Raw genomic sequence first — 25,092 nt, 5'->3', positions numbered from 1 at the left:
ATTATCTAATATCCGATCTTTTCTTATCTTTACAATCTTATTTGGAGATCTGGCGTATTGAACAAGAATATAAAATGGGGGTGGGGAGATATCTTGTATGCTTGCGTTCATAATAATCCTTATTCAGAAACAAAAGATAAAACTCCGGAATTTTGAACGGTAACATTTGTCTGATACCAATGTGTATCGTGCTGCCAAGCGAGTTTTTGGTAGTGTAGAGTTGTCCATAGGTACATTCATACATTGATTTCAATATGATACACTGCATACACCTTCTTGCACATATCTTAAACATATCACAACTGTGTACGCATACACACTACATGTTGTACTCCTATGTAACTGTAGTTTTGGTGTTTGTCTTCACTATCATATGTAACATACGTTATATTTGGGATTACACTTTCTTAGTAAAGTACAGATTCTAGTACTTCTGTTGGGTTGAGTCCCATCCGGGATTCGAACCCACGCCCTCAGAGTCAGGCCTAATCGCCAGCACACAAAGTCGGACAACTGGTAGTCTAGACTGCGGACTTTGTGTACCCTCTGATGAGTGTTAATTGGCACGGCTCCCACGGCCGAAAGCTATGAAATACACAATACCACTTTCTAAATGTCATCGCGTATTTCATTCACTATCATATGTTTAGAAAGTGTACAGTTTAAGAAAGAAAAACTGAGTGAGTGAGTGAATGTTATTAGAATCCACATTCAGCAGCATGACAGAAAAGCAGTTGCTAGGCGAAACAACGACTGAAAACAATAGAGAAAACATGCTATCATGATCCAATGTAGTCTTTCGGCAATCTCGCAGTCAAAACAACCCAATCTACGAGTGTGGTTGTGCAGGTCAGGGTCCCGATCCACAAATCGTTCGTAAAGTTTCGACATGTCGTAACTTTATAGTTTACCATAGGCTTACGAATGTTGTAGCTTTACGAACGCTTTGTGGATCGGAACCTTGGTATCTGTTTGTTTGGGGTTAGTTTGGTTGTTTTTGTTGTGGTGTTTAACGCCACACTCAGCAGTTTTTCAGCTATGTGACGGCGGTCTGTAAATAATCCTGTCATGACAAAACGATCCAGTGATTGACGTCATGAGCATCGATCTACACAGTATGGATACCATGACATGCATCAACCAAGTCAGCAGACCAACCGATCCCGTTAGTCACCCCTTACGACTAGCATGGGTTGCTGAAGACATATTCTAACCCGCATCTTCATGGTGCGAGTGAAAAGCATTTGGGGGCTCGTTTCGTCTGTTTATTCATTTTTCAGTTGTCTATTGCCGCCCTCAGCAATTTTCCACCTATATGGCGGTGATCTGTAAAATTCGGGTTTGGACCAGACAATCCAGTGACTGACATCATCAGCATCGATCAGCATCGATCTACGCAATTGGGATACGATGGCATGTGTTAACCAAATCAGCGAGCCTGACCACCCGGTCCCGTTAGTCGATTCTTACGACAAACATGGGTTGTTGATCACAAATTCTAGCCCAGATCTTCACGCGTAGGCTCGGGATGTAGAACCCAAGTCCAGAACCCACTGATATGAAATGTGGTTGATAGTGTCAACCTGTGATCTGTTATACCTGAGTAAGCAGTGTGCTCTAGTACTAGAATATGATTAAACTGTACTTGAATGAATGTGGCTAGTACTTTACACTACACAGCTGAATTAAATGGAACTCGCACCACTTACATCTTTCATCACACATCCACTCATTGTTAAATTGTGTTTCAATTATCCCATCTGTTTGGTTCGAACAATTTCGTTTAGTTCTCGACATTGTAATGTGGAGTTAATAGAGTAGAAATTTTCAAAAGTTTAAAAGTTAAAAGTTTCATGTTGATTGATAGATTGAGTAATGAATATCAAATAGTAAAGTGTCAAGATATATGTTCAAATACTATAAAATTATAAATAAATATCACAGTCATCTGCAAAACAGCTTTTAACTTTCCTATGACAGCTTGAATACATGAGTATCAGTAACTTCATAAATATCAGTATAAAATACATGATTTGAAAATTTGTAGGTATATTCTATGTTGTAATTCTATGCAAACAGGCCCGGAAATATTGTAAGTATCATGTGACTGATTTCAGCTTCCACGAAGATCAAGCGAGGGTTCTATGAACAAAGACTCAAAGAGCATGTTAGGTTCCGAGGCCAGTTCTAGCGCGAGTTCACTCTCCGAAAGCGAGAAGGATATCAAGGTCGAAGCCGACGGAGAGCCGGAAATTAACGAAGTTGACATTGTGTATGTGAAGGAACCCGACGACTGTTTGTGTAAAGTGTGCACGCGGAAGTTTAAGTGTTTAACTACCATCGAAGAAAGCAAGACTGGACAGCTTTGGTGGAAATTCCGATGCTTCATGTTCCGGGTGACTGAGCACAAGTACTTTGAAACCTTTATCATCACAATGATTCTCGCCAGTAGTTCTGCCTTGGTAAGTACTTTGGTAGAAACCGCCTCCGTGGTGTAGTGGTTAGAGCGTCTGCCCGGAGAGCGGAAGGTCGCGGGTTCGATCCCAGACCGCGTCATACCAAAAGACGTTAAAATATGGTACTTGTTGGTCCCTGCCTGGCGCTCGGCATAAATGGGTACAACAAGGACTGGTCGGCTCGGAGTCAGTTATCTCACTTATAGATCGATTTGCATTCGCGAAACATCGGTAATTTCCGCACATAATATGTGACTCAATTGTTCGAGATAAAGAACTACTAACACGAAGTACTAAATGAATTCCCACAGTTCGGCATTCCCAGCGTGTAACATAGAAAATAATAGAAGAGCCATCAGCCAATCAGAAAATGTATGTGCGAGAAAAGATTGTTAGTGGGTGTACATTCAAAGGGGGTTGAAGTAGCGTAAAACAATTGTCCCCCTGAGAGGGTACGTCCCATTTCATTCATTTCTTTAATTTTAATAATAGCATATTTGTTCCTTTAATGTATGTCACCACCACAATCGCCACCACCTGGAGGTATAATGTAAATCCAGCTAGGGTTCATGCAGGTAGCAAATGTACTGTGTGTCCCCATGGGTTCTTGTATGGCGATCTACATTCAGTTGACGATATGGCTGAATATTGCCGATGTGACGCTAAATATTAACTCACTCACTCACTCACTCACTCATTCACTCATAAGTACTTTTGGCTAAGATAATCACTGTTACAGTTTGTGCCTAAGATAATCACTGCTAAGTACTTCTGGCTGAGATAATCAATGGGATTTCCCTCGCAACTAAAGGTTTCTACATGATTACTGGAAACAAACATGTCTTCTTTGGAAAAAAATAACATGATAAAAATGACCATCAACAAATCTGCAAAGAAAGGACCTGCTCGAAATATTTCAGAATTGAAGAGATACTAGTAGAAGAAAATGTGTTCTTTCATGCTTAGTGTCTTGAAACATCTTATTATACGATCAATCTAAATTTTGCTGTTTATGTTCAAAAGTACGGCATTGTGTATTTATATTGTTATTCTGGGACATATATATAAGTATCAAATCTCTTTTGACCATGATGATGATAATGATGATGATATTACACGATCAATTTTGATTAAGCCGTTTATGTTTAAAATAATGTTTATGTTCAATATTGTTATTCCGGGTGATATATATGTTAAGTTATCAAATCTATTTTTACCATTATGATGATGATGATTATTATGACTTGGAAAGGAGGTACGGCGATTGTTGATGTTTCCGATCTTGCTCTACATAGGCCCTGGAAGACGAATACCTTAGCGAAAGGCCGATTTTGAAGGCAATTCTTATGTATCTGGACAAATGCTTCACTGCTATCTTCATCCTGGAGATGTTGGTTAAATGGGTGGCCTTCGGCTTCAAAACGTACTTCACGGACGCTTGGTGCTGGCTTGATTTTATCATCGTATCGGTAGGTAATCAATTAATAAATTAAATCATGTTTTAAATGTTTTAAAACAAGGATAACTGATGTTGTTCATTAAATTTTCATGCTCTGGGGGATGAGAGTACAGCTGTACCCTGATCTGTTGACTGACACATTATCAGCATCAGTGTTATTTTCATTGTTGTTGGGGGGCAGTGGGATAGTCCAGTGGTTAAAGCGTTCGCTCGTAACCCCTAAGATCCGGGTTCGATTCCCTCATGGGGACATTGTTTAAAGCCCATTTCTGGTGCCCCCCGCCGTAATATTGCTGGTATATTGCTAAAAGCGGCGTAAAACTCAACTCACTCACTCACTTCGGGACTGAATATTGTTCCAATGAGCAAACAATTTTTCGAATGACACTGTATGAAATCTTTGTGTCTTTTTCCCGCCTATTCAAATGCACACATCTTGGGCTTGTTGTAACGATGACATTTACTTGTGTTCCAGCTGTCGATCGTGCTGCTGGCGGCTGAGTCCTTTAACTTAGGTGACCTGGGAGCTATCAAGGCGCTGAGGACCCTGAGGGCCCTTCGTCCCCTCCGAGCTGTGTCGCGGTGGGAGGGTATGAGGGTGGGTGCTCATCTGATCATTTGTAGAGTTAGCAACGTCACGCCACGTAATTGTATAAAAACGACGGATTCCACGGTGTTTACACACTCAGATTTCATGATTATCCTTTTCTGGTGTCCCTCGCCGTGATATTGCTGGGATATTGCTAAAAGCGGTGTAAAACCATACTCACTCACTCACTTATGATTATCCAGCGATAAGCTCAGTATTACCCGAATTACAGGGGACTACTTTCTCCTTTATTACGACAGTCATTACAGTGACATTCTCAGAAGCCAGTAGATTTTCATTCTGTTGTGTCTAGCCCCAGGTAAACGGTTCTATTCGTTAACATGGGTAAAATGTGTGAAGTTCATTTCTGGTGTTCCCTGCCGTGGTATTGCTGGAATTATATTGTTGAAAGCTACGCAAAACCATACTCACTCACTCACTTGTTCTACAAAGACAAAGTCATTTATTTATATACTCATGCCAATAATGGTTGTCACCCCCTTCAATTTTTAAATTGGAGAGGGGTGTGGGGTGGGGGTGTGAGGTGTGGTTGGGGAGGGGGGTGACAACCATTATTGGCATGAGTATATATACAGTGGAATCTGTCGAATCCGGACTCTTTGTAAACCAGTTTTCTCCATAATCCGGACTACTCTGAGTCCCGGCAAAATTGTTCTAAATTTATCATTAAAGCTTGCTTTATAATCCCGACTCGCTCTGTTATGGATTACGGACTATATATATTTTGTTATATGTTATATATAGAATACATGTTATATGTCGAGATAATAGGACTTAATATGTTAATTTCGAATTTTGCAGGTTGTGGTGAATGCTTTGATTAAAGCTATACCCTCCATCTTCAACGTGCTACTGGTGTGCCTGGTGTTTTGGCTCATTTTTGGTATCATGGGCGTACAGCTTTTTGCAGGCAAATTCCATAAGTGTGTGGATGAGAATAATGAGAGACTGAATATCAGCATCGTGGACCACCGGAACCAGTGCGAGTCTCAAAATTATACTTGGACCAACTCCAAGATTAACTTTGACAATGTCATCAACGCCTATCTTGCCCTTTTCCAAGTTGTAAGTGCATTTGTCATCCCATTTGTTTGTTCAAAATTGCCTCTATTCACCCCGCAGAAAATGGGTACCCGGTGGGATAAGTCATGTGACTAATCATTCTCGTGTCTAACAGGCAGCTTGGGTTACCCGGGGTAATAATGTGTTAGCGCTTTGAGCATACACAAGTGTGTGGAAACAGGCGCTTTATAAATGGTTATTATAATTATAATTTGGAGGTTGAGCGTGTGTTATTATTTGGGATGTATTGTGGTGTGGAGGGGGAAGTGTAATTTTCGTTTGAGACAAAATGAATTTCAGTGCTATATAATATATACAATGATTTGATCTTTTATCTCAAAGACGAACCCAGAAACTATAGTTTCACCGATAATACATTTCCAGGCAATCAGGCTTGTCCCATGTCAAAATACTTGTTATCAGGCATTTACGGAATAATATTAGATTATTTGTTTCAAGGCACTGGCACCTTCTTCCACACCCTACAACCGGATATGATCGGTCACGTAAAGCTCTATTGAAATAATACCTCTGGTCACAAAAACATTCTGATGTTAAAAGATGCTATAAATTATAGAATTATCAAACTCGTCGGGTTTTGTTCCATGTTCAAAATCTTGGATCAAATTGTAAAACCAATTTTGATTTCGTGATATCGTTCGGAAGGCATCAACGTTATACCATGCAAAGCAACATCCCTAAAGAAACTGATTAGTGAAACTCTAAATGTTTGACTTTTTCTTCCGCCACAGGCTACCTACAAAGGTTGGATCGACATAATGAATGATGCTATAGACAGTAGACAGGTGAGAAATAGGAAGTGACAGTGTCCACAGAAATTGTGTTTGTTATAACCACAAGACACGCTTGATGCATGTCATGGTGTCCCAACTGCGTAGGTCGATGCTCATGACATCAGTCATTGGATTATTCTGGTCCAGACTTATGTATTTACAGTCAGCTGCATGTAGCTGGAACTTTACTGAGTGCAGCGTTAACCACCTACATTCACAGCACCTACGCACAAACATAACTTCGTACATACAAACAAACATACGTCAGGTTCCCTTCAGCCGATAGATGCCATCGTGTCCCAAGTGCGAACATCAATGCTTATAACATCGATCACTGGATTGTCTAGTACAGACTGGTTTATAGTAATTATTTATAGATTATCGCCATGGTTATCTGGTATATTGCTGAGTGAGGCGTCAAGCCACAAAGAATCGGGTCAGTAATAAATGGCCGTGGGGTAGCCTAGTGGTTAAAGCGTTCGCTCGTCACGCCGAAGACCCGGGTTCGATTCCCCACATGGGCACAATATGTGAAGCCCATTTTTGGTGTCCCCCGCCGTGATGTTGCTGGAATATTGCTAAAAGCGGTGTAAAACTAAACCCACTCACACAATAATAAATATGTTTCGTTGCAGCCCAACCAGCAGCCATTGTACGAAGACAATCGCTATATGTACATGTACTTCGTCCTCTTCATCATCTTCGGCTCCTTCTTTACCCTCAACCTCTTCATCGGTGTCATCATCGACAACTTCAACCAGCAGAAGAAAAAGGTAAATCAATATAAACGCTGTCAGCTAGGAACATGATCATAACACTGAGGGCAAGGCCATCCCGTGAAGGTCCCGGTTTGAAGGTCCCGGTTTGAATTGATCTTCAGTAACCCATGCTTGTCGTAAGAGGCGACTAACGGGATCGGGTGGTCAGGCTCGCTGACTTGGTTGACACATGTCATCGTATCCCAACTACGTTGGTCGATGCTCATGCTGTTGACCACTTGATTGTCTGGTCCAAACTCGATTATTTACAGACCGACGCGATATAGCTGGAATATTGCGTTAAACAACCAACCAACCAACTAACCAACCAACCAACCAACCAACCAACCAACACTGAGGCCAGTTTGACATTAACGTCCTATACAGCAGGGCTGATTGACGAATTGCTTGTTTTTTAATTTGTTGCTGTGACATTTTTTCTTTGTAAATACAATTGAATATATATCAGAGCTACAGGTAACTTTTTGGGTCATTGAGTTATGTACTCGCTTGTGTTAATCTCAATTGGGTATACAAATTTTCTTTTGAGTAACCAAATAAATTGTACTCATCTCACTCGAACTCAATTGGGTATTTTGCCATTTTCTAATAATTTAAAAATATAATAAAGTTTAAATTTGAGTGTGTTTTATTTATATTTGATCTGTAATATGAGAAGCGATAAGAAAAACTGCAAGTTGTCAAGTTCATATTCTGAAATAGAACCTCTCAGTATACCTCAGTTATAGTATCTATGCACCGGTACGCAAACTAAGATTTGACATTTTTGTGTGTAGGCGTGTAAGATCACACTTATTGAGTATTTACAAAAATTCAAGCGTACTTGTACGCAATAGACTTAATAGGAATTGAGTTTTCACATAAATATTTGCGTAATTTACGCAGATACGCAGCTTATCGGTACCTCTGTATATGCTTTTAAAAAAAGATTATTTGGACTTTGTACTTAAAATGTTTATGAATACAGGCTTGATCTCGTCACTATGTGACTGGGATAAAGCCCGATGCAATTCGACCTTATGGATGTTGATTTTATCAACAGCAGGGGGGCTCGTTGGAAATGTTCATGACAGATGATCAGAAGAAATACTACATGGCCATGAAGCGCATGCAGTCTAAATCGCCGCAAAAGTCCATACCAAAACCAAAGGTAGGTCACATATTAAACATCCCTGACTCAGATCGTATCTTAGTAGCCCATGCTTGTCCTGACAGATGGCTAACAGGATCGGGTGCTGAGGCCCGGCTGATGCATGTGGTCGTATCCCGATTGCTTGGGTTGATGCTCTTGATGTCAATCACTGGATTGTCTGATCCAGACTCGATTATTTTCATCCCGCCGGTCATTTCAATGGAATATTGACGGGTGCGGCGTTAAACTTCAAACACATCAGTTCATATGGCAGTTGTAATGTTCAACACTGTAGTGGAATATAGGTATAGGTGGGTGCATCTCTGAAATACCTTCAATATACACAAACAGAGCTTCCAATTTCTCATTGAAATAATAATCTGTGTAACAACACTCTCCTTCTCCCATAAAAAATGCTTCATCCTCAGAAACATTCAAATCGGGACTCAAAACCTCCCTCATCAAAAAATTCTACAAAAAATTCTACAACTCATTTTGCCGAACTGTCATATTTTCCTCATAAAGTCTAGTGACTCTTCTTATATGTAGCTCTTTGAGCATGCTCGGGGTGGACTATGGCGAACAAGAAATATCCATGTATTATTATTATTAACAAAATACTGTATTTGTTTTTAAATTGTTTACTTGACATGCTAAATGTTCTGAAAATTATGCACGTAAGAATATATAAATTGTTTTTAAAGAAAAAAAATTAACTAGATACGACTAACGATCGGGTGGTCAGGCTCTCTTGATAGATGTCATCAGGAGATCGATGCTCATGATGTTAATCACTGGATTATCTGGTCCAGAACTGATTATTTACAAACACATTTCATATATTGCTAAATGCGGTTAAACAACAACAAAAAAGGGATAAATCAAGTTATTCGTTTATTATTTCGTTTCAGCTGTGGATAGCGGGTGTCATCTTTGAAGTTACCACAAACCAGATGTTTGACATTGGTATAATGGTGGTGATTTTGCTGAACATGATCACGATGATGATAGAACACGAAGGAATGATTCCCGAAATCGACGAGGCGCTGAAATATATCAACATCGTGTTTATTGCAATATTCACATTGGAGTGCGTGCTGAAAATAATAGGACTACGACAGTTCTACTTTAAGATCCCATGGAATGTATTTGACTTTGTTGTTGTGATTTTATCAATTTTAGGTAAGTGCTTTCGTTATGTATAAATAGTTTACATTTATAGAGCAAAACCTGCAAATAAAATGATACAATGGTAGAATATATTCCTCTTGGTGAAAGTGAGTGAGTGCGTTTTACGCAGCTTTTAGCGATATTCCAGCAATATCACGGCGGTTGACACATTAAATGTGACGGAATTAATCCCGAGACAGTGAAACAATATATTTGTGTTGACTTTGAAATCATGTTAACGGTTTCTCTCTTTCCTGAAGTGTTATTTTTTATTGAATGAGTTCTTACTTGTCAGAAGTGAAATGGTAATTATTTGCGGTATTAGATTATAAACTATATCATGTAGTATATTGGTTAATCGTCTCATTTTCATTACTCTCTTTTTATCACAAGTTGTGCGTAGGATATTCGTAAAGAGCGCTATAAGGGACATTATTCTATGGGGTTCGCTTGAAATAATGTTCGGCCGGTAGAGGACGCAATGGTCGATTTAATGCATTAATTCATCCGAACTTTTTAATTTAATATTTACGTAATTTTGGGGGGAATGAATTATATGGTAGCTTCTCCGAGGGCTGATAGTTAGTATTATTGAGAGAAATGCATTATGTATTGTTCCTTTAATGTAATTTACTTTGTTTCAGCTTTGTCGTTAGCGGGCTTCTTTGAGAACTTCTTCGTGTCCCCTACGTTACTTCGAGTTATCCGAGTGTTCCGAGTGGGTCGAGTACTACGATTGGTGAAATCCGCTAAGGGCATCCGAACTCTTCTGTTCTCGCTGGCCGTGTCACTTCCGGCGTTGTTCAACATCGGGCTGCTGTTAGCGCTTGTCATGTTTATCTATGCCATAATGGGCATGAACTTCTTCATGAAGGCCGAGGAGGAATACGGTTTGGACGATGCCTTCAATTTCAAGACTTTTTTCCGGAGTTTTATATTGTTGTTTCAAATGTGCACTTCTGCCGGGTGGGACGGTGTCCTGAATGGCTTGATCGCCCGATGTAAGCCAAACGAATCTTGCGCGGAGTACACGATAGCTACAATGTACCTAGTGACCTATCTAGTGATTAGTTTCCTGGTCGTGGTGAACATGTACATTGCTGTCATATTGGAGAACTTTAGCCAGGCCACTGAAGACGTACAGCAAGGCCTGACGCCGGATGACTTCGATATGTATTATGAGAAATGGGAGAAGTACGACCCCGACGCTACCCAATACATCCCGCTGGATATGCTTTCAGACTTTGTGGATTTCCTGGAGGAGCCTTTACAGCTGCAGAAGCCGAATCACTTTATGCTAGTTAAGTTGGATATTCCAATATGCGAAGGAGACATGTGTTTCTGCAGAGACATATTAGATGCGTTGACGAAGAATTTCCTCGGGACGACAGAAACACCGGATATCCCGCAGCAAACGGAAGCGGAAACAGAATATGTGGTGGTCAGCAGTACATTAAAAAGACAAAAAGAGCATTATGCAGCTAAAATAATTCAAAAGGCATACCGTACATTCCGGAGGAAGAAACATGGAAGCGAAGACGAATACGAGGATAATGATGAAGATTGCGTTGATAACGGGGACGCCGAAACTGTAGTGGTTGAAACCACCTCTAGTCATGCTAGTGATACAACGGAACAGCAAAAAACAGTGGAGCTCCATGCTGACAGTGATATTGTGGCGTGACAAAGTGAGCAAACCTAATAATAACAAAGTCACAAGGGAGAGAACCGGGTATTCAAGCCAATCAGGATGATACTAAATGCTGACCAATCTTATCTCGTGCAGTCACGTGCTAGCGTGTTGATTGGCCAGTGGTTGTGGAGGTACTGGAGCTAGCAGTAAGCGGAAGGACCCCAGGCAGCAGAGTATCATGGTCCGTCGCCCACTTGCGCGCGCACCCCGGATACTCAATCCAAACAGAGGGTGGCAGGCGAACGGGCAATTTAGTCGAAAGGTTTTCAGTGATATTAATGAAACTTTCATTGTAATGTCTTTCCATTTGCTATTTCAAGGATGCAAGTTTTGAATTTTTGCGAATTTTGTAATGTTTGTCATGCACACATATTTTTTTTACTGGGACCATAAGCTCCGTATTTGAGTGCATGGGCTTCGCCTGGCTTATAGTGACTGCACTCTCTCAGACGCAGCATGTCTCATTGCCATCAGATGTAGTAGAAGGTAGTACCGTGCTAGACCTCATAACTGACGTCGGTTCTTAGATCTCCTATCCAACACCTAACCCGAACCGATTACACCCCATCCAACCCCCTCACGCCCAGAATCCTATTCACGGTGACTTTTGTCTCCAAGTTGACCTGTACTGCCCAAGCACCAACCAAAAGAGTAATCTCAGACATCTTTTGCCCAAACAGACTCTGGTACCGCGTGTCTTATCCAAAATGGTTACCCCTTTACATCCGTTTTAATTCCGTCAAAATTCTGTCACGAATCCTTCATCTACATCACTAATAAGTAATATATCCAAGAATATGGTATTGCTTTAGAGGTGAATATTTTGCTAGTTGTTGGTATGAATTCTGTGAGTTTGTATTACTTTTAACGACAGCCATCAACTGGGTACTAGTCTCGGTCTGTAGTCACCGGATTGAATGCTAGCGTGCTGACTTTTTACACAAAAAGGGACTACGCTTACGGTCTCTCAAGTCTGGATCTAAACATCATGTGTGAAACGACAACATTGCCTCTCTATACTAAGGATTATCGCTAACGTCATCACTGGTAGAGACAGTTGGACTTCAAGAAAAATGGCGTTTTGTAATGAATTAATTTAAAATTTATAGAACTGATAGTAACCCTGAGCTTAGTCCCTTTTTAAATATGTTTAATTACTATTGTTTCTTTCTTGACAACTTTCTTGGCTCTCACGTCAACAAATATATCGAGGACCCACCTCTCCGCCGGGGAAATACAGAATTTTAGAGGAGCTCTTTGTGGTTGCATCATGTCTTTGACCCGGGAATCGTGTATCTGTCGAGGATATTAAGACTTATTAGTAACACGGGTTATATCCGAGGGCCCTCTGGACTGACTGACTGACTGAGTTTAGTTTTACGCCGCTTTTAGCAATATTCCAGCAATATCACGGCGGGGGACACTAGAATGAGGGCCCTCTGGAAGTACGCCCTAAAACCATTGTGATAATATATAACATAGAGATACAACATAGTTGAAGCTGTGCTTTATTCTTACTCGGAGAGCTCCTTTAACATTGATCTGTAAACCCGTGACACGACTGAATTCGACATTTGAGTTTACATCTCTTCACAATTAAGATTTAAATCTATTTCAGTCTCAAATGAAATGTTCATAGTATGAGTGTACGAATCCAGTGTTTAAAAACAAGGTTTATTGTTATTGTTTCATCTAGCTTTCTCGGTCATAAGCCTCCCAGTTTTCAATATTCTGCTTCCGAAATCGTACAGTCGACACGGGATGTCACAAACGCCAAGTGTGACAGTACTGTTCGACATTTTCATGAACAGTAGCATGTGATATCTCTCCTTGGTTATAAGGGCCGAGTCCATGGTTCGCTTTTTCCGGGGTTAAATATTTCAAGTAATCTTAGCGCAGTTGCTATGTCGCTTTTCATGTCGGAGCCGCCGACGGCATCCAGCATCAACGAATCCCCTGATGTCAACGTGTCGGCGCCGTGACGGGCTGACTACCTCGTCACGACAGCCACCACCAACTTTGTTAATGTTACACCACGCTTGTTACGTTTAAGTCATGGACTTTGCTGTTGGTTCATGTTTCTGTTGATGAGCTTTATGTCTTTCTTCTAAATACAGACCAAGGACGGTTCCATACTGAAACACATCCAAATACCTGATATGCTGTACAGCTGCGTCCTGAAGTAGTCGAATTCACAAACGCCTGAAATTCATAACGTTTCGTAGTTGGCAGTGTATCAAAATCATGTTTTAATAATGTCGATCTCTGCGTATTAGTCACCTGTGGTGACTAAGAACATTCATTAGATATTGGTGTAGGTCTTCGGCTCTGTAAACCAGCATCTAAGATAACCAGTAACCAGTACAGCGGCTCCTGAAAACCAATGCAGAACCAACTAGCTTCTTAAAGCATGTACATTGTATATTGAACCACGCCAATCAGTGCTAATTATGTACTATTTGTTATATCTGAGATTGGTCAGTGCCAATTTCACAGTGTTTAATACGTCGCACTGGACATGCAGTGACCATTGGCAGGATCCCTCACCATGCTGTTCCATCCTGAGGCTGGTTTACTGGAACCATCTAGCCCGCCATCTTCCCATTCCCGTGTACGGATCCCGACTGTGACTTACCTTCTATTGTATGAAATGTCAACATTGACCAACCAATCTTATCAAACTTCTCTTACACCATTCACACAAGAAGTAGTATGTTTACTCACAGCAAATGTTGCGAAATCGGGGTTGCTGGTAAAGCACTCCGCATACAAAATCCGATCATGTCTAGATAGAAGTTTCAATTGATATATTCATGACTTATAATTGGCAAAAGATGATATTCTGCTTCCATACATACGTGCATTCAACACGTGCAGTAATTGTGACAGATGTGTTACAGTGCTCTGTGATTATTTGATTGCTAGTCAGTGGTAGATCTTCCAAGTCACTAGCTTTCTCCATCAATGCTCGTAGATTATCATAAAACTGCACGCCGTTGTGTTCACGAACACAGACCAATCGTCCCGGCATTAGAAGCACGTTTAACCTTTAAACCTGCTTACCGCATGAACGGCTTGTAATTATCGCGCTATTAACATTACATGGTGTGAAATCCCGTAACACAGTTTTGCCAGTGCCTTGGTACAAACTGAACACACAACTTGATCTTCCCATCCGATCTGTTCAAGTAGTCATGATGCCATGTCTAGTGATAATGTAGACATCATATAATCTCTCTGATACCAGCTCCCGTTGTGTCCGAGGAGGACAGTGTCATGTTCAATAGCAAAGCAATGAATCATGAGCCTACGTAGTGAGATATTTCTGAAATTTGGTCAATAACCGTGTATTCCCTATTACAAAAGGTCCTGGGTTTTCGAACACGTATACGTACTCTCATAAAACGCACATGATACCAAATGAGTATTTATTAGATTGGCTGTGAATCTGTTATTCATTAAGATGTCGAGAGGAGCATTCTGTCAGAAGTGAATATATGTTCCCAATTCTATTTGTCATTACATGCACAGTATTATAGCATAGGTACTATTGCGCCTCTAGGTATAGTTGGTAGGTTGGATTTAGGTCTGTTCAACCGTTAGCGGTTGGTACAGGCAATATCATGAAAGCTACAGTGACTCGTTGAAAGAGTTGCTAGTAATTTTATACAATCTATCTTCTGCTTGTGTAATCTGTTATTTCACGTTTTGGTGAATGTTCAAGTGGCGTCACTGCGTGACTGTTTTGCTTGTGTTACCGTGGATAGATGCTCACGGTGTTCACAGAATCGATAGATATTCTTCGCTACAACTTTTTTTTCGACTGTATGCAGTCTTTGAGAAATGTTTTCATATTTCCTCTTCGAATAAACTGTTTGTAAGTTGCAAACCAACAGCTCGATCTAATGCTCTCACAAAGAACTATGACGATGAACCTACTTCACCATTTTAATCAACTACTTTTCTCTACCACTTCGCTTTTGCAAAGCCTGTTTGGAACAAAAGTCAGATCGCTTTGTACTAGAATTGACTAAGAACGTCCGCTTCTCTCCCGTCATACGTTGTCCAACAACAATTCCTGTTTCTTCAAACTTCGAGCCAGTACACGTCCGCACTGCAATCTCGACCTTGACCTTATCGCGCCAGATCGAGGCTACAGCTGATCCCCATCTGCTTACATTGATACTGTAGAATTTAGTGTTTATAATGTTTTATAGAATTCGGACTTGAAAACAAATGTTTTGAAGTCTGTAAAGATAATGTGTGTAGTTTAAGAATTTCAAGCCATATTTCTCTTCCCGGATGTTACGCGATAAGTTACCTCCCCTTACATTGTCACGCCACCAGAGGCGCCCTTAAGTATGTCATTTACCTTATCGGTGTCGTTTGGTGGCAAGTGTGCAAGGGTTGGCAATTCGCCGATGTTGTGATATTAACAGGCTATTCCAAGCAGTCGGAATAGGCTTGTAGTGGTCTGCCTTTTCGGTGGCGTGCCAGAGTGTATATGATAAGTGTACGTCCTGTCAGTCGCCATTGCTGTATGATTAAACTTTTGAGAGGCATCTGTGTAGCTGTATTTTCCATTTCAACCAGAGTAATGTGTAACCAGTTGTAGATAAACATTTCATCCCGTTTTTTCAATTCATGTTGTTAGCAAATTAACGGCCATTCCAAATTATCCCAAGGGGCATAACCTTAATGTCGCAATGTGTCCACCGATAGGTGGCCTAAATGTGATTCTCGCGGAGCGGATGTTGATTTGAGCGTGTGATTGTATGTTGGTCATCATTTAATGCGCTATATTGTCCTACCAACGAGGGAATCGTATCCTATCTGCTCAATGTGTTCGTTTTAAGACTTATCTCTAGAACTAATTCATTATATACCCTACGATTTCTAGCTTGTTTGATCTCGTAAAGCTGCGCGAGGTCTTCATCATGTCCTTGACATTCAAACTTTGCACGAATGTTTCCATGGTTACTATTTTCCAAACTTATGCACTTTGTCCACTGGTCACGTGACGATGAAAGCACTGTCTTTAAGCCCTGCTTCGAAATCACGTTGGACTATTAACATATGACGGGATGGCGATTTTATCGAGAAATAAACATATTTCATACACTGAATTCCTTCTCTGTTTTATTTGTTAGAACAATCGATGGATGGCATGCATATCTGCCAACTTTCAAAGAGGGATTCCATAACGTTCATCAACCGTCTGCCTCAAATAGAGGGTATAAACACCTAGTACTCACAACCCGGGACCTTTAAGGTTGTTCCAATGGACGGTCACCTGTTAAAGCTGTAAAGATGAATGTTTTGCCGATACAGACTTGGGATTACTATACCACGAAGATTCTGTCTGGTTAAATATATACACCTAAAAACGTCATCGGACACCGAAAAAGACACCATGAACAAACATCTCGAGCTGACTAATAAGTAAATAACCTTAAAGAGATGGTATTTTATTTCTATTTTGATTCGTACAATACTGAAAAATACTTTTAGGATAAGGGGTGGGTGGTTATTTGCAGGATATATATAACTCTCTCGATTGAACAGAAATTAGGTCTTAAAGATTCTTTTTTAACATGGATGCGGGTGTTTATATTCAGGATGATCGTGACTCAGCAATGTGGTACACGGGACGCAAATACACCCAGCCGTTAAACTTGACATTTGTGTACATGGAAATGTTCTCCTTGAATTCCAGTAATGTAACTTTAAAACGCATCACTTTATATCCTTGGGGCGTGTTCTATGTGATCGCAATTCTATAGTCCGCTTGACTTCATTTGAGACCGATGAATTGCTCACTAATACAAAATATAACAAATGCAACAAAATCAAACTTTGCACAGTCACATGAAATCGGCAGGCCAACTCTGATGATTTGTCTCATAATTTTGGACACCGGAATAAAAACGTGCGAGGTGTACGTGTGAAATTGAAATTACTTGTTGATTACCTGGCTGTCCTACCAGCAAGTGGTTCCCCCCCGTAAGACATAGCGAAAAGTGACAACAAAATAATGATCGTTTATTAAACCCTTTTATTTGGGTGTCCAAAATTATGAGACAAATTATCAGAGTTGGTCTGTCGATTTCATGTGACTGTACAAAGTTTGATTTTGTTGCATTTATTAGATTTTGTGTTTGTGAGCACATCGGTCTCAAATGAAGTCAAACGGACTGTAACTTTGTAGACTTCATCCAGACGTTTGAAGCATGTGCAGCACATGCATGTCAGCACATGCAATGGGTATTAATTATGAAACATGTGTTAGGTTAATATAGAACAAACGTTATGGAACACCCAGCTTGACAACGATGCAGGACTTGGTATCGAAACGCAGCACTCATGAAATAAAAGTTGTTATCCATAAAGTTTGTTCAATATTGCACGTCCCAACTTCTAAAATGCCGATCAAAGAAGTTATGTATTGGGCTGTATTCGTAATTCCGGGTTAAGTAAGTATGACAGGAAATTAAGTAGTATTGGGGAATCAGGTGAGTGGTGTGCATTTAGTTTTACACCGCTTTTAGCAATATTCCAGCAATATCACAGCGGGAACACCAGAAATGGGCTTCACACATTGTATCCACGTGGGGCATCGAACCTGAGTTTTCGGCATGACGAACAAACGCTTTAACCACTAGGCTACCTCACCGCCCCTAAGGTGAGTTGGGGGTGGCACCAACAGTATTCTATAACTTGATTAAACATCCCCAGATTATGTCTATATTTTTGTGAAACCTATCCCCCGAACGTCGTTGATATAGTTCCACACTAACAAGATACATGGTGGACACCATACCTTTAGAGACCACACGTGATTTCTTACCAGCTTGTATGTGGTTATAGGAAGTATAATTTACCCATCTTTTACATACACATTATGACTATTATCTTATCTATTATCGGTGGGGTAGCCTAGTGGTTAAAGAGTTCGCTCGTCATGCCAAAGATCCCGGTTAGATTCTCCACCTGGGTACAATGTGTGAAGCCCATTTCTGGTGTTCCCTGTCGTGATATGGTTAAGAGCGGCCTGAAACCAAAACTCCCTCACTCACCTAAGAGATGCAGGTCTTACAAGATTAACACTTTTGTGAAAATCACTGGCATTGAAAAGCCAAGAAACGTGATCTGGGAAGCATGACTTCGAACGCAAACCTTGTTTCTCCTATTGCTCAGGGACGAAAATCTGCCCTGCACAGCAAATAGCGGGACCACAACCACAGGAACTTCAGTGTTGCCTTCAAAAAACTCGTTTAAAGTAGGTTTTGTAATGTCATAATTGCAGGAAAAAATACAACGCAAACAAACGATTTAAACAGTTTATTAAACAGAACTAAAAATTTCCATAAAATCTCATATTACACATTTTTATAATGAAGTGAGTTGCAGTAATGACATTTCAAGCTGAATGAATGCTTTGGAGAAAAGGATCACATTAGAAAGCCACATTGTAGTTTCTATGGAACTGGGATGACACAATTGGTGTAACTAAACATTGTGCACCCACCTTCCAAATGACCACAGTGAAATAGATTAAGGTCTTTGCTAGCAACCTGTTTGGGATGAGCAACATTGTAAGGTGGATTAAACATGGCTTTGAACAAATATTCACTTAGATGTGGGAGAGAAGTTGGAAATGATGCAAGTCTTAGAGAGTTATCTCCTTGGAGAAAGCAAGCAGCACAGGTGTGGTATGGAGAAAGCAAGTATCATAATCAAGGCAAATCTGGAATTCAAATCCATTCAAACCCTCAAGTAGGACAACACTAACAGGAGTGTGCCTCACATAACTTAGATACCTGTGACACACTGCTTTGGATGAGAAGGAAGACCTATAGTTAAGGCAGACAGTAAGGACATTGTGTAAATTAGTCAGTTTACCTACTGTATAACAAAGGATGTAATCACACATCCCTTGAAACGAATTCCAATTTGTGACCCTTTATTTCCTGGTTCATTAAATGAAAATTCTTAACACCTTGTGAGTATTGGCATGATGGATGCCATCTATTTTGTAATTTTATTTTGAAAAACACATCTACAAAGCTGTCCAATCAGCATAATAGTATTCAATCACCATGGAGAGTATTTAGAAAGGACACGGCTGACATCATCTACTGAACCATTCATCTCAATAATCAATGCTGGCCTTGTTTGAAAATATATGATTACCTACAAAAATCAACATAATACAATATCCCCATTAACCCCAAGTCATGTAAAGGCTGAAGTTCTTATGTACATTAGAGTGAGAACCCAAATGAAATCCTGTTCCTATATCCATGACTGTGGTCTGCAAAAGCAGATTGTGAACACACACAAGCAAAGACAAATATCTTGCCACTTCTGAATCTCCATATGCATTCTTCAGTAGCAAAGAAATCAATTTGATGCAGCTGAAGGAAAATATTTAATAAAGGTAAGTATTGAGTTTTAATGAATATTGCACAGCCTGATTCTACATACAAGAAAAAAAGTATGCACACACTGAATTGTAGTTCAGATTCATTGTTCCACGGCCATAGTTAAATAGGCTTTAGAAATGTTTTCTGACTACACCAGCAATTCTGACACTGTTTATGGAATTATCATTTATAAATGCATAAGCAATAACTAGCACTTAACATCTTGTGTCTGATTACATGTGCAAACGGAAAATTCCTGTTATACTGAAACCTCACATTCAGGAAGATTATATTAGAATCTATACAAAAGGATTATATCTATATGTTCATAATTGTTTAATCCAGAAGTTTCATATTCCATACATTTCACTGAAAACAGCACCTTCAAGACTAACAGTCTCAATATTAATTACTAAATGAAACTGTTCCAATCAAACCACGGGACTTTTGCCTCAATCCAAGGTATGAATGAGTTTATTTTCTGTGTTAATGAAAGAAGAGAATGGTAGACCATCTAATATACATACACTATAAAATGCAAAACGACTACGTCTTGGAAGACAACACAGAATTGATACAAGCTTCAAGTCAATGGTTAATCAATAATTACATTTTCTGCGTATTCATACTTACACAATGGATGAAATCAATTGAAATTATTTCCATAAATTCAATAACATTTACAACAAGTAGCTGCTACTAACATAACACATATTAAAGCAAATACCTTCAAATGTGAAAAAACTCGTAACATAATTACATACCGACAAGTAGGAAACCAGTATCTTTAAGTATCTCATGTTCAAAAACAATAACGCTCAAATATAACACCGATCAACAAGAATATGAACCAATAATTTACCATCATTACAGAACTCAAAATCTGAATAAATTACTCAAGGATGTAATAGTATCGAGGATATGTTTATAATACAAACACACTCCTCAAGTCTAAATAAACTCTGGGTGGTGTTCCTTTATAGTATACAAATAACCATGTCAAATTTCTTCAGCTAGGATAAATCAAAAACCATAAAGTTTGAAATTCCTGGCAATTCTGTATCAATCATGCACACATGTCAAACATCTGCCATTGGGGCAATTGCTGGAGATGCTATGGACTTAGACGAACTATCTGGAACATAATCCTAGAGTCCTGACCGACCAGCGAAACAGTAATGTCCAATATGGTTTATAAATATGATCAGAAACATATACAACAATTGGGGTGTAAAAACCAGAGTGGCAAAGTCAGTTGTACTAACAGAGAAGAAATTACTAGGAACCAAACAACCAAAATGAGGCCAACGTATACAACAATAAGAGATCTGTACCATAATACAATTTGAGGTCACTGGCTGGCTTGTACAAATGTTATGTTATAATATTGTTTGACGTGTCTAGCCAGCATATATAGTAATTATGATGTTACATCACTTGGTCTGTCTAGTCAGCCTAAACAGTCATTATAATGTCATACCGCTGTCTGTCTAATCTGCTTGTAGTCATAGTGTTTGATGTATCTACCATAATGTACAGTCATTATATCATACCATTTAACGTGTCTAGCCATCCTGTCATCATTATGATGTCATACCGTTTCATGTGTTTTGCCATTCTGTAGTCATTATCATGTCATACCGTTTCATGTCTTTCCATTCTGTAGTCATTATCATGTCATACTGTCTGATGTGACTAGCCATCCAGTAGTCATTATGTCATATCGTTTGATGTGTCTAGCCATCCTGTCATCATTATGATGTCATACTGTTTGACGTGTCTAGCCATCATCTAGTCATTATGACATCATACCGTTTGATGTGTCAAGCCATCATGTAGTCATTATGATGTCATATCGTTTCATATGTAGTCATTAGGATCTCATAGCATTTGATGAGCCAAGCCAGTCTGAACAAACGCTATGACACAAAATCATTTCACTGAAGACAATATTTACAACTAAAACTGATTTAGCAATATGTTCTGATATTAGTGGTTACAGGATTATTGCATCATACAACTCACTTTGGTTGTAAAATCCTGAACCCTTGCTACAGACGCATTGATTCAGTGCTCAGAAAGGAAGCATATTACCAATGTCTAGGTCTGTATTGCGAAATTTGAGTAACTTTTATTTCTATAGGGCATCATGAGTAACCTTAAGAGTAGGGTGTTATTTGAAGGACTTCAATGAATATTATGACTGATTCATGTTTTGTTTATTACAGATTTGATGTATTCATTCTTCCTCATTGTATTGTACATATTTATGCACTTATATATACAGGAACACATATATGCACTAAATTGATTCTATTCCATGTATTTCACTGCCTTCGTGACAGAAAACTGTCCCCACTCCTGGCTAACAGAAAGAAAGGGAGGAAAGGCGAACAGTACAGTGCCAATAAGAGCTTTGTAAATACCATTAGGTAAGACACAACGAATTTGAGCAAATTTACCAAGGTTATAGATCAGCCTCATTTTGGTTCCAGAAAGAGCTACTATATTTTATAAAAAAGAAAATTAGGCAAGAATTTGAAAAATCTGAATAATTATTTGTCGTTTTAAACGGTAAAGAAAGTATATTAAATCTTAGAGTCCACTAATGAGAATTTAATGTCTGTCTCTGAAGGACAAAACCAGCAATATCAAAGTTACACAATGAAAACAGCATGTGTACATCAAGGGAAGGTAACTGCACAATAAAATCATATACGGAATCTGTGACATAACAGTAAACGTAATATAAAATGTCTTAACAACAACAAGTATTGCTTATCTAAAACAAAACGTAAGATATAACTGGTGTGAAACAAGGTAAATGTGTGTACAACTGTAAGTTTGAATTATGACTTAACAAGCCATTAAAACTATTTGTTAAAAAACAAAGCAAAGTTAGGATTTCAGAAAGAACTGAATCTGTCAGATCATACAAAATGAATCACAGTTTTTAGAAACTACATCATTTTAAACTATGGTAATTTACGAAAGTAAGCAACTCTGATCAAGGCATGAACACAGCAAGGTGCTATTATACAGGAAGATTGTCGTTCAAACATATCTGAATTATTTCATCAGCGATGTGATCATGATAAAATTCTTAAATGATCAATAAACTTTGATTATTTGAAGGTGTGACGAATCTATTTGATGTCATAGCTATGGTTGTGTCTCCAAAGATCCTGTGGCTTATCAGTTTATGCCCAATTTAAACCTCCATCTTTTATAGAGTGAGTGAGTGAGTCACTGAACAATAGTTCGGTCATATCATAGCATGTTGACTAGGTGTGCAAAGAAATCCCACTGAGAGGCAGGCTTTCAGACAAGGATCATAATTGGGCTGAACAGGGCACAGCTTTCCGCCTTGTTCTCAAAATCTTTTCAACAAATTTTACTCCTCAACACAATGGTCACTCTTAATGTTATAAACCAGACCTACAGAAGTAGCACAGATTGTCTATAAGGCGCCTTCACTTGCTGTGTCGACTTCTGTTCCTTTGCTATGCAATATGTTTTTGATATTTGGTATTTTTATTTGTTGCCCCAGTTATGTTTCTTGATCTGCGAGCAACATAGGTATTCGTACTCGTGGGTTTCACCAAAGTGGTAAATATCCATGATTGCTATCATTTTCTATCCACGTTCAGCTGACATGCTGCAATACAACTCAAGCATGGTGTTAAACTCAACCCACTATATCTCGGTTGTTATTGGCACAGACTGTTTTTGTCACAGCATAAAAGATATGGCAGGAAAACTAAAATACAATTAATAAAAGTCGAAGAAATTCAGATCTACACATCATTTAAAAATGCTGCTAATGTACATCAAATAAAAATTTTGAGATCATATCCCCATTTATGCACATGAAGCACCCTTAAAATGTAGCATGGTAACTGTGGGTGCTGTTAAAGCTAGTTTCAGCTTCTGACATCACAACTGCTGACAGCTAACTCCTACTACATCAACTCAAGCTCCACCTGCTCCATCATATTCACAATGCTCAACATCTACCTCACTCACAATACAAGGGAAACCCTTCTGAAGCTTCTACCTGTACAGAATACAATATTTTATTTCCTGGTTGAAAACTGATAAATCTGTTGAACTGCACTCTATTTGACTGTGGGGTGGAGCATAACTTATCTGTCAGAAAGTTGGATAACCTGGCTTTACTTAAAAACCCAAACAATTTCTGTTGTTGTGAAAATCAAGTATGACATTATCAGTAGATCAGCAGAGTTTTCGAGTTTTTGTCTATTTATAAATGACCAAACTCTTAATAAAACTTTGACTGATATTATGACCTGCATCCTACATCAAGTCACAACCAGACAATCCTGTTAATCTTAACACTATCTAGAATGTATTGACAGTATTATGGGTCCATTATGACAGAAGGTACTGAAGTTAGAGTGAACGCTGACTCCTGACAAGACATTATACTGACTGGTGAATACAAACAATATAACACACATTTGTTCAGTCTTGAAGACTTCAAGATTTCTTGATCTGCGACAGCATGGCATCAAATATCCACCTAATCCAAAACACTACACTGTTTTGTTTCTCTTCATGACCTTCCTCCCTACAGTCCATCACAGTAGTAGCAGCTAATCATGTTTACACTCCAGATCTGTATAGCGATTCAGTGGTTTCCTTGCAAAGTGATGGTGAGAAAAGCACACACTAAACGTTTCAATAAATACAGTATTAACCAGAAACTAAAAAATAATCACAGGACACATTGTGTAATAACATAAATGTTATCAAACGGCAAGAAATACAAACAATGCAAATAAATATTTTAAAGAAATCCGGTATAAATATTTGGTTATGAGCTGTGTAAACAGCCACTGAGAAACTATATCCGTATTGTTGAGATGAGCTACGTCTTAAGAAACCTAACGATCAAAGGAGTGGCATGGGCTTTGCCTACTCATCATACGATGATGACCTTGAGAACATTCTGGTCCAGAGTCAAGTCGGATAGACAGTGTTCCTGAGTGAAAGCTTGGACCATGACAGCTAAAGACCCCCAGAAAGGTACTAAGGGAAGGTAAGTGGTTGTGGAGAGTGTGGCCATGGTTTGAGTACAAAACAATCAGTCAAAGCAATTCACCAGATTCACGAAACAGCTGAACACAGAGATGAGATTTGTTCACTTTGATTTGGAAAGATTAACTTTCCTCAACACGAAAATCACAGAAACAACCCAAAACTGGAAGAGAGGAAAACGATCATGTCCATTTCATATCATCAACTTTGAAAAAAATGCTAAGTCTAGTCTCAATATTTTACCGAACATTTTCACGTCATCTTTGTAAAAAGTGAAAATATTCCTCACATATTCTATACATCTGATGTGATGATGAGTACAAATATACATCTACATGATACAATGACCACCAGTTGTCTGCTCCTGGGTTGTCTACACAACTGTTTCAGGCTTTGTGCCAAGTCTTGCTTCTTCGTGAGCCATGTCTGCTATGTCGAGATACTGAAACA

At 39.2% G+C, this 25,092-nt stretch overlaps 2 protein-coding genes across 7 annotated transcripts in view; one reads left to right on the top strand and one right to left on the bottom strand.

The window, feature by feature from the left end:
* Positions 1 to 12,216, top strand: part of LOC124283670 (sodium channel protein para-like) — a 116,633-nt gene extending 104,417 nt beyond the window's left edge. For 5 of the 6 annotated variants that reach the window (XM_046719664.1, XM_046719662.1, XM_046719667.1 and 2 more), the window contains 9 exons: positions 2,118 to 2,462; positions 3,752 to 3,925; positions 4,391 to 4,513; positions 5,327 to 5,590; positions 6,340 to 6,393; positions 7,017 to 7,154; positions 8,203 to 8,310; positions 9,204 to 9,474; positions 10,107 to 12,216. In XM_046719664.1, coding sequence (XP_046575620.1) covers positions 2,118 to 2,462; positions 3,752 to 3,925; positions 4,391 to 4,513; positions 5,327 to 5,590; positions 6,340 to 6,393; positions 7,017 to 7,154; positions 8,203 to 8,310; positions 9,204 to 9,474; positions 10,107 to 11,146 — 2,517 coding nt within the window. In that variant the 3' untranslated portion in view covers positions 11,147 to 12,216. The remainder of the gene's footprint in view (positions 1 to 2,117; positions 2,463 to 3,751; positions 3,926 to 4,390; positions 4,514 to 5,326; positions 5,591 to 6,339; positions 6,394 to 7,016; positions 7,155 to 8,202; positions 8,311 to 9,203; positions 9,475 to 10,106) is intronic. The other variant, XM_046719663.1, reaches the window with a different exon arrangement.
* A 6,265-nt stretch (positions 12,217 to 18,481) lies between these two features.
* Positions 18,482 to 25,092, bottom strand: part of LOC124283735 (1-phosphatidylinositol 4,5-bisphosphate phosphodiesterase beta-4-like) — a 100,618-nt gene continuing 94,007 nt past the window's right edge. Inside the window, 1 exon segment of the mRNA XM_046719759.1 lies at positions 18,482 to 25,084. Within this exon segment, the coding sequence (XP_046575715.1) occupies positions 25,016 to 25,084 (69 nt within the window). The 3' untranslated portion in view covers positions 18,482 to 25,015.

Source organism: Haliotis rubra, unplaced genomic scaffold, assembly GCF_003918875.1.
Source record: "Haliotis rubra isolate DU_JTF1 unplaced genomic scaffold, ASM391887v1 Scf32, whole genome shotgun sequence".
NCBI lineage: Eukaryota > Metazoa > Mollusca > Gastropoda > Lepetellida > Haliotidae > Haliotis > Haliotis rubra.
This window is presented reverse-complemented; position numbering and strand designations above follow the sequence as displayed.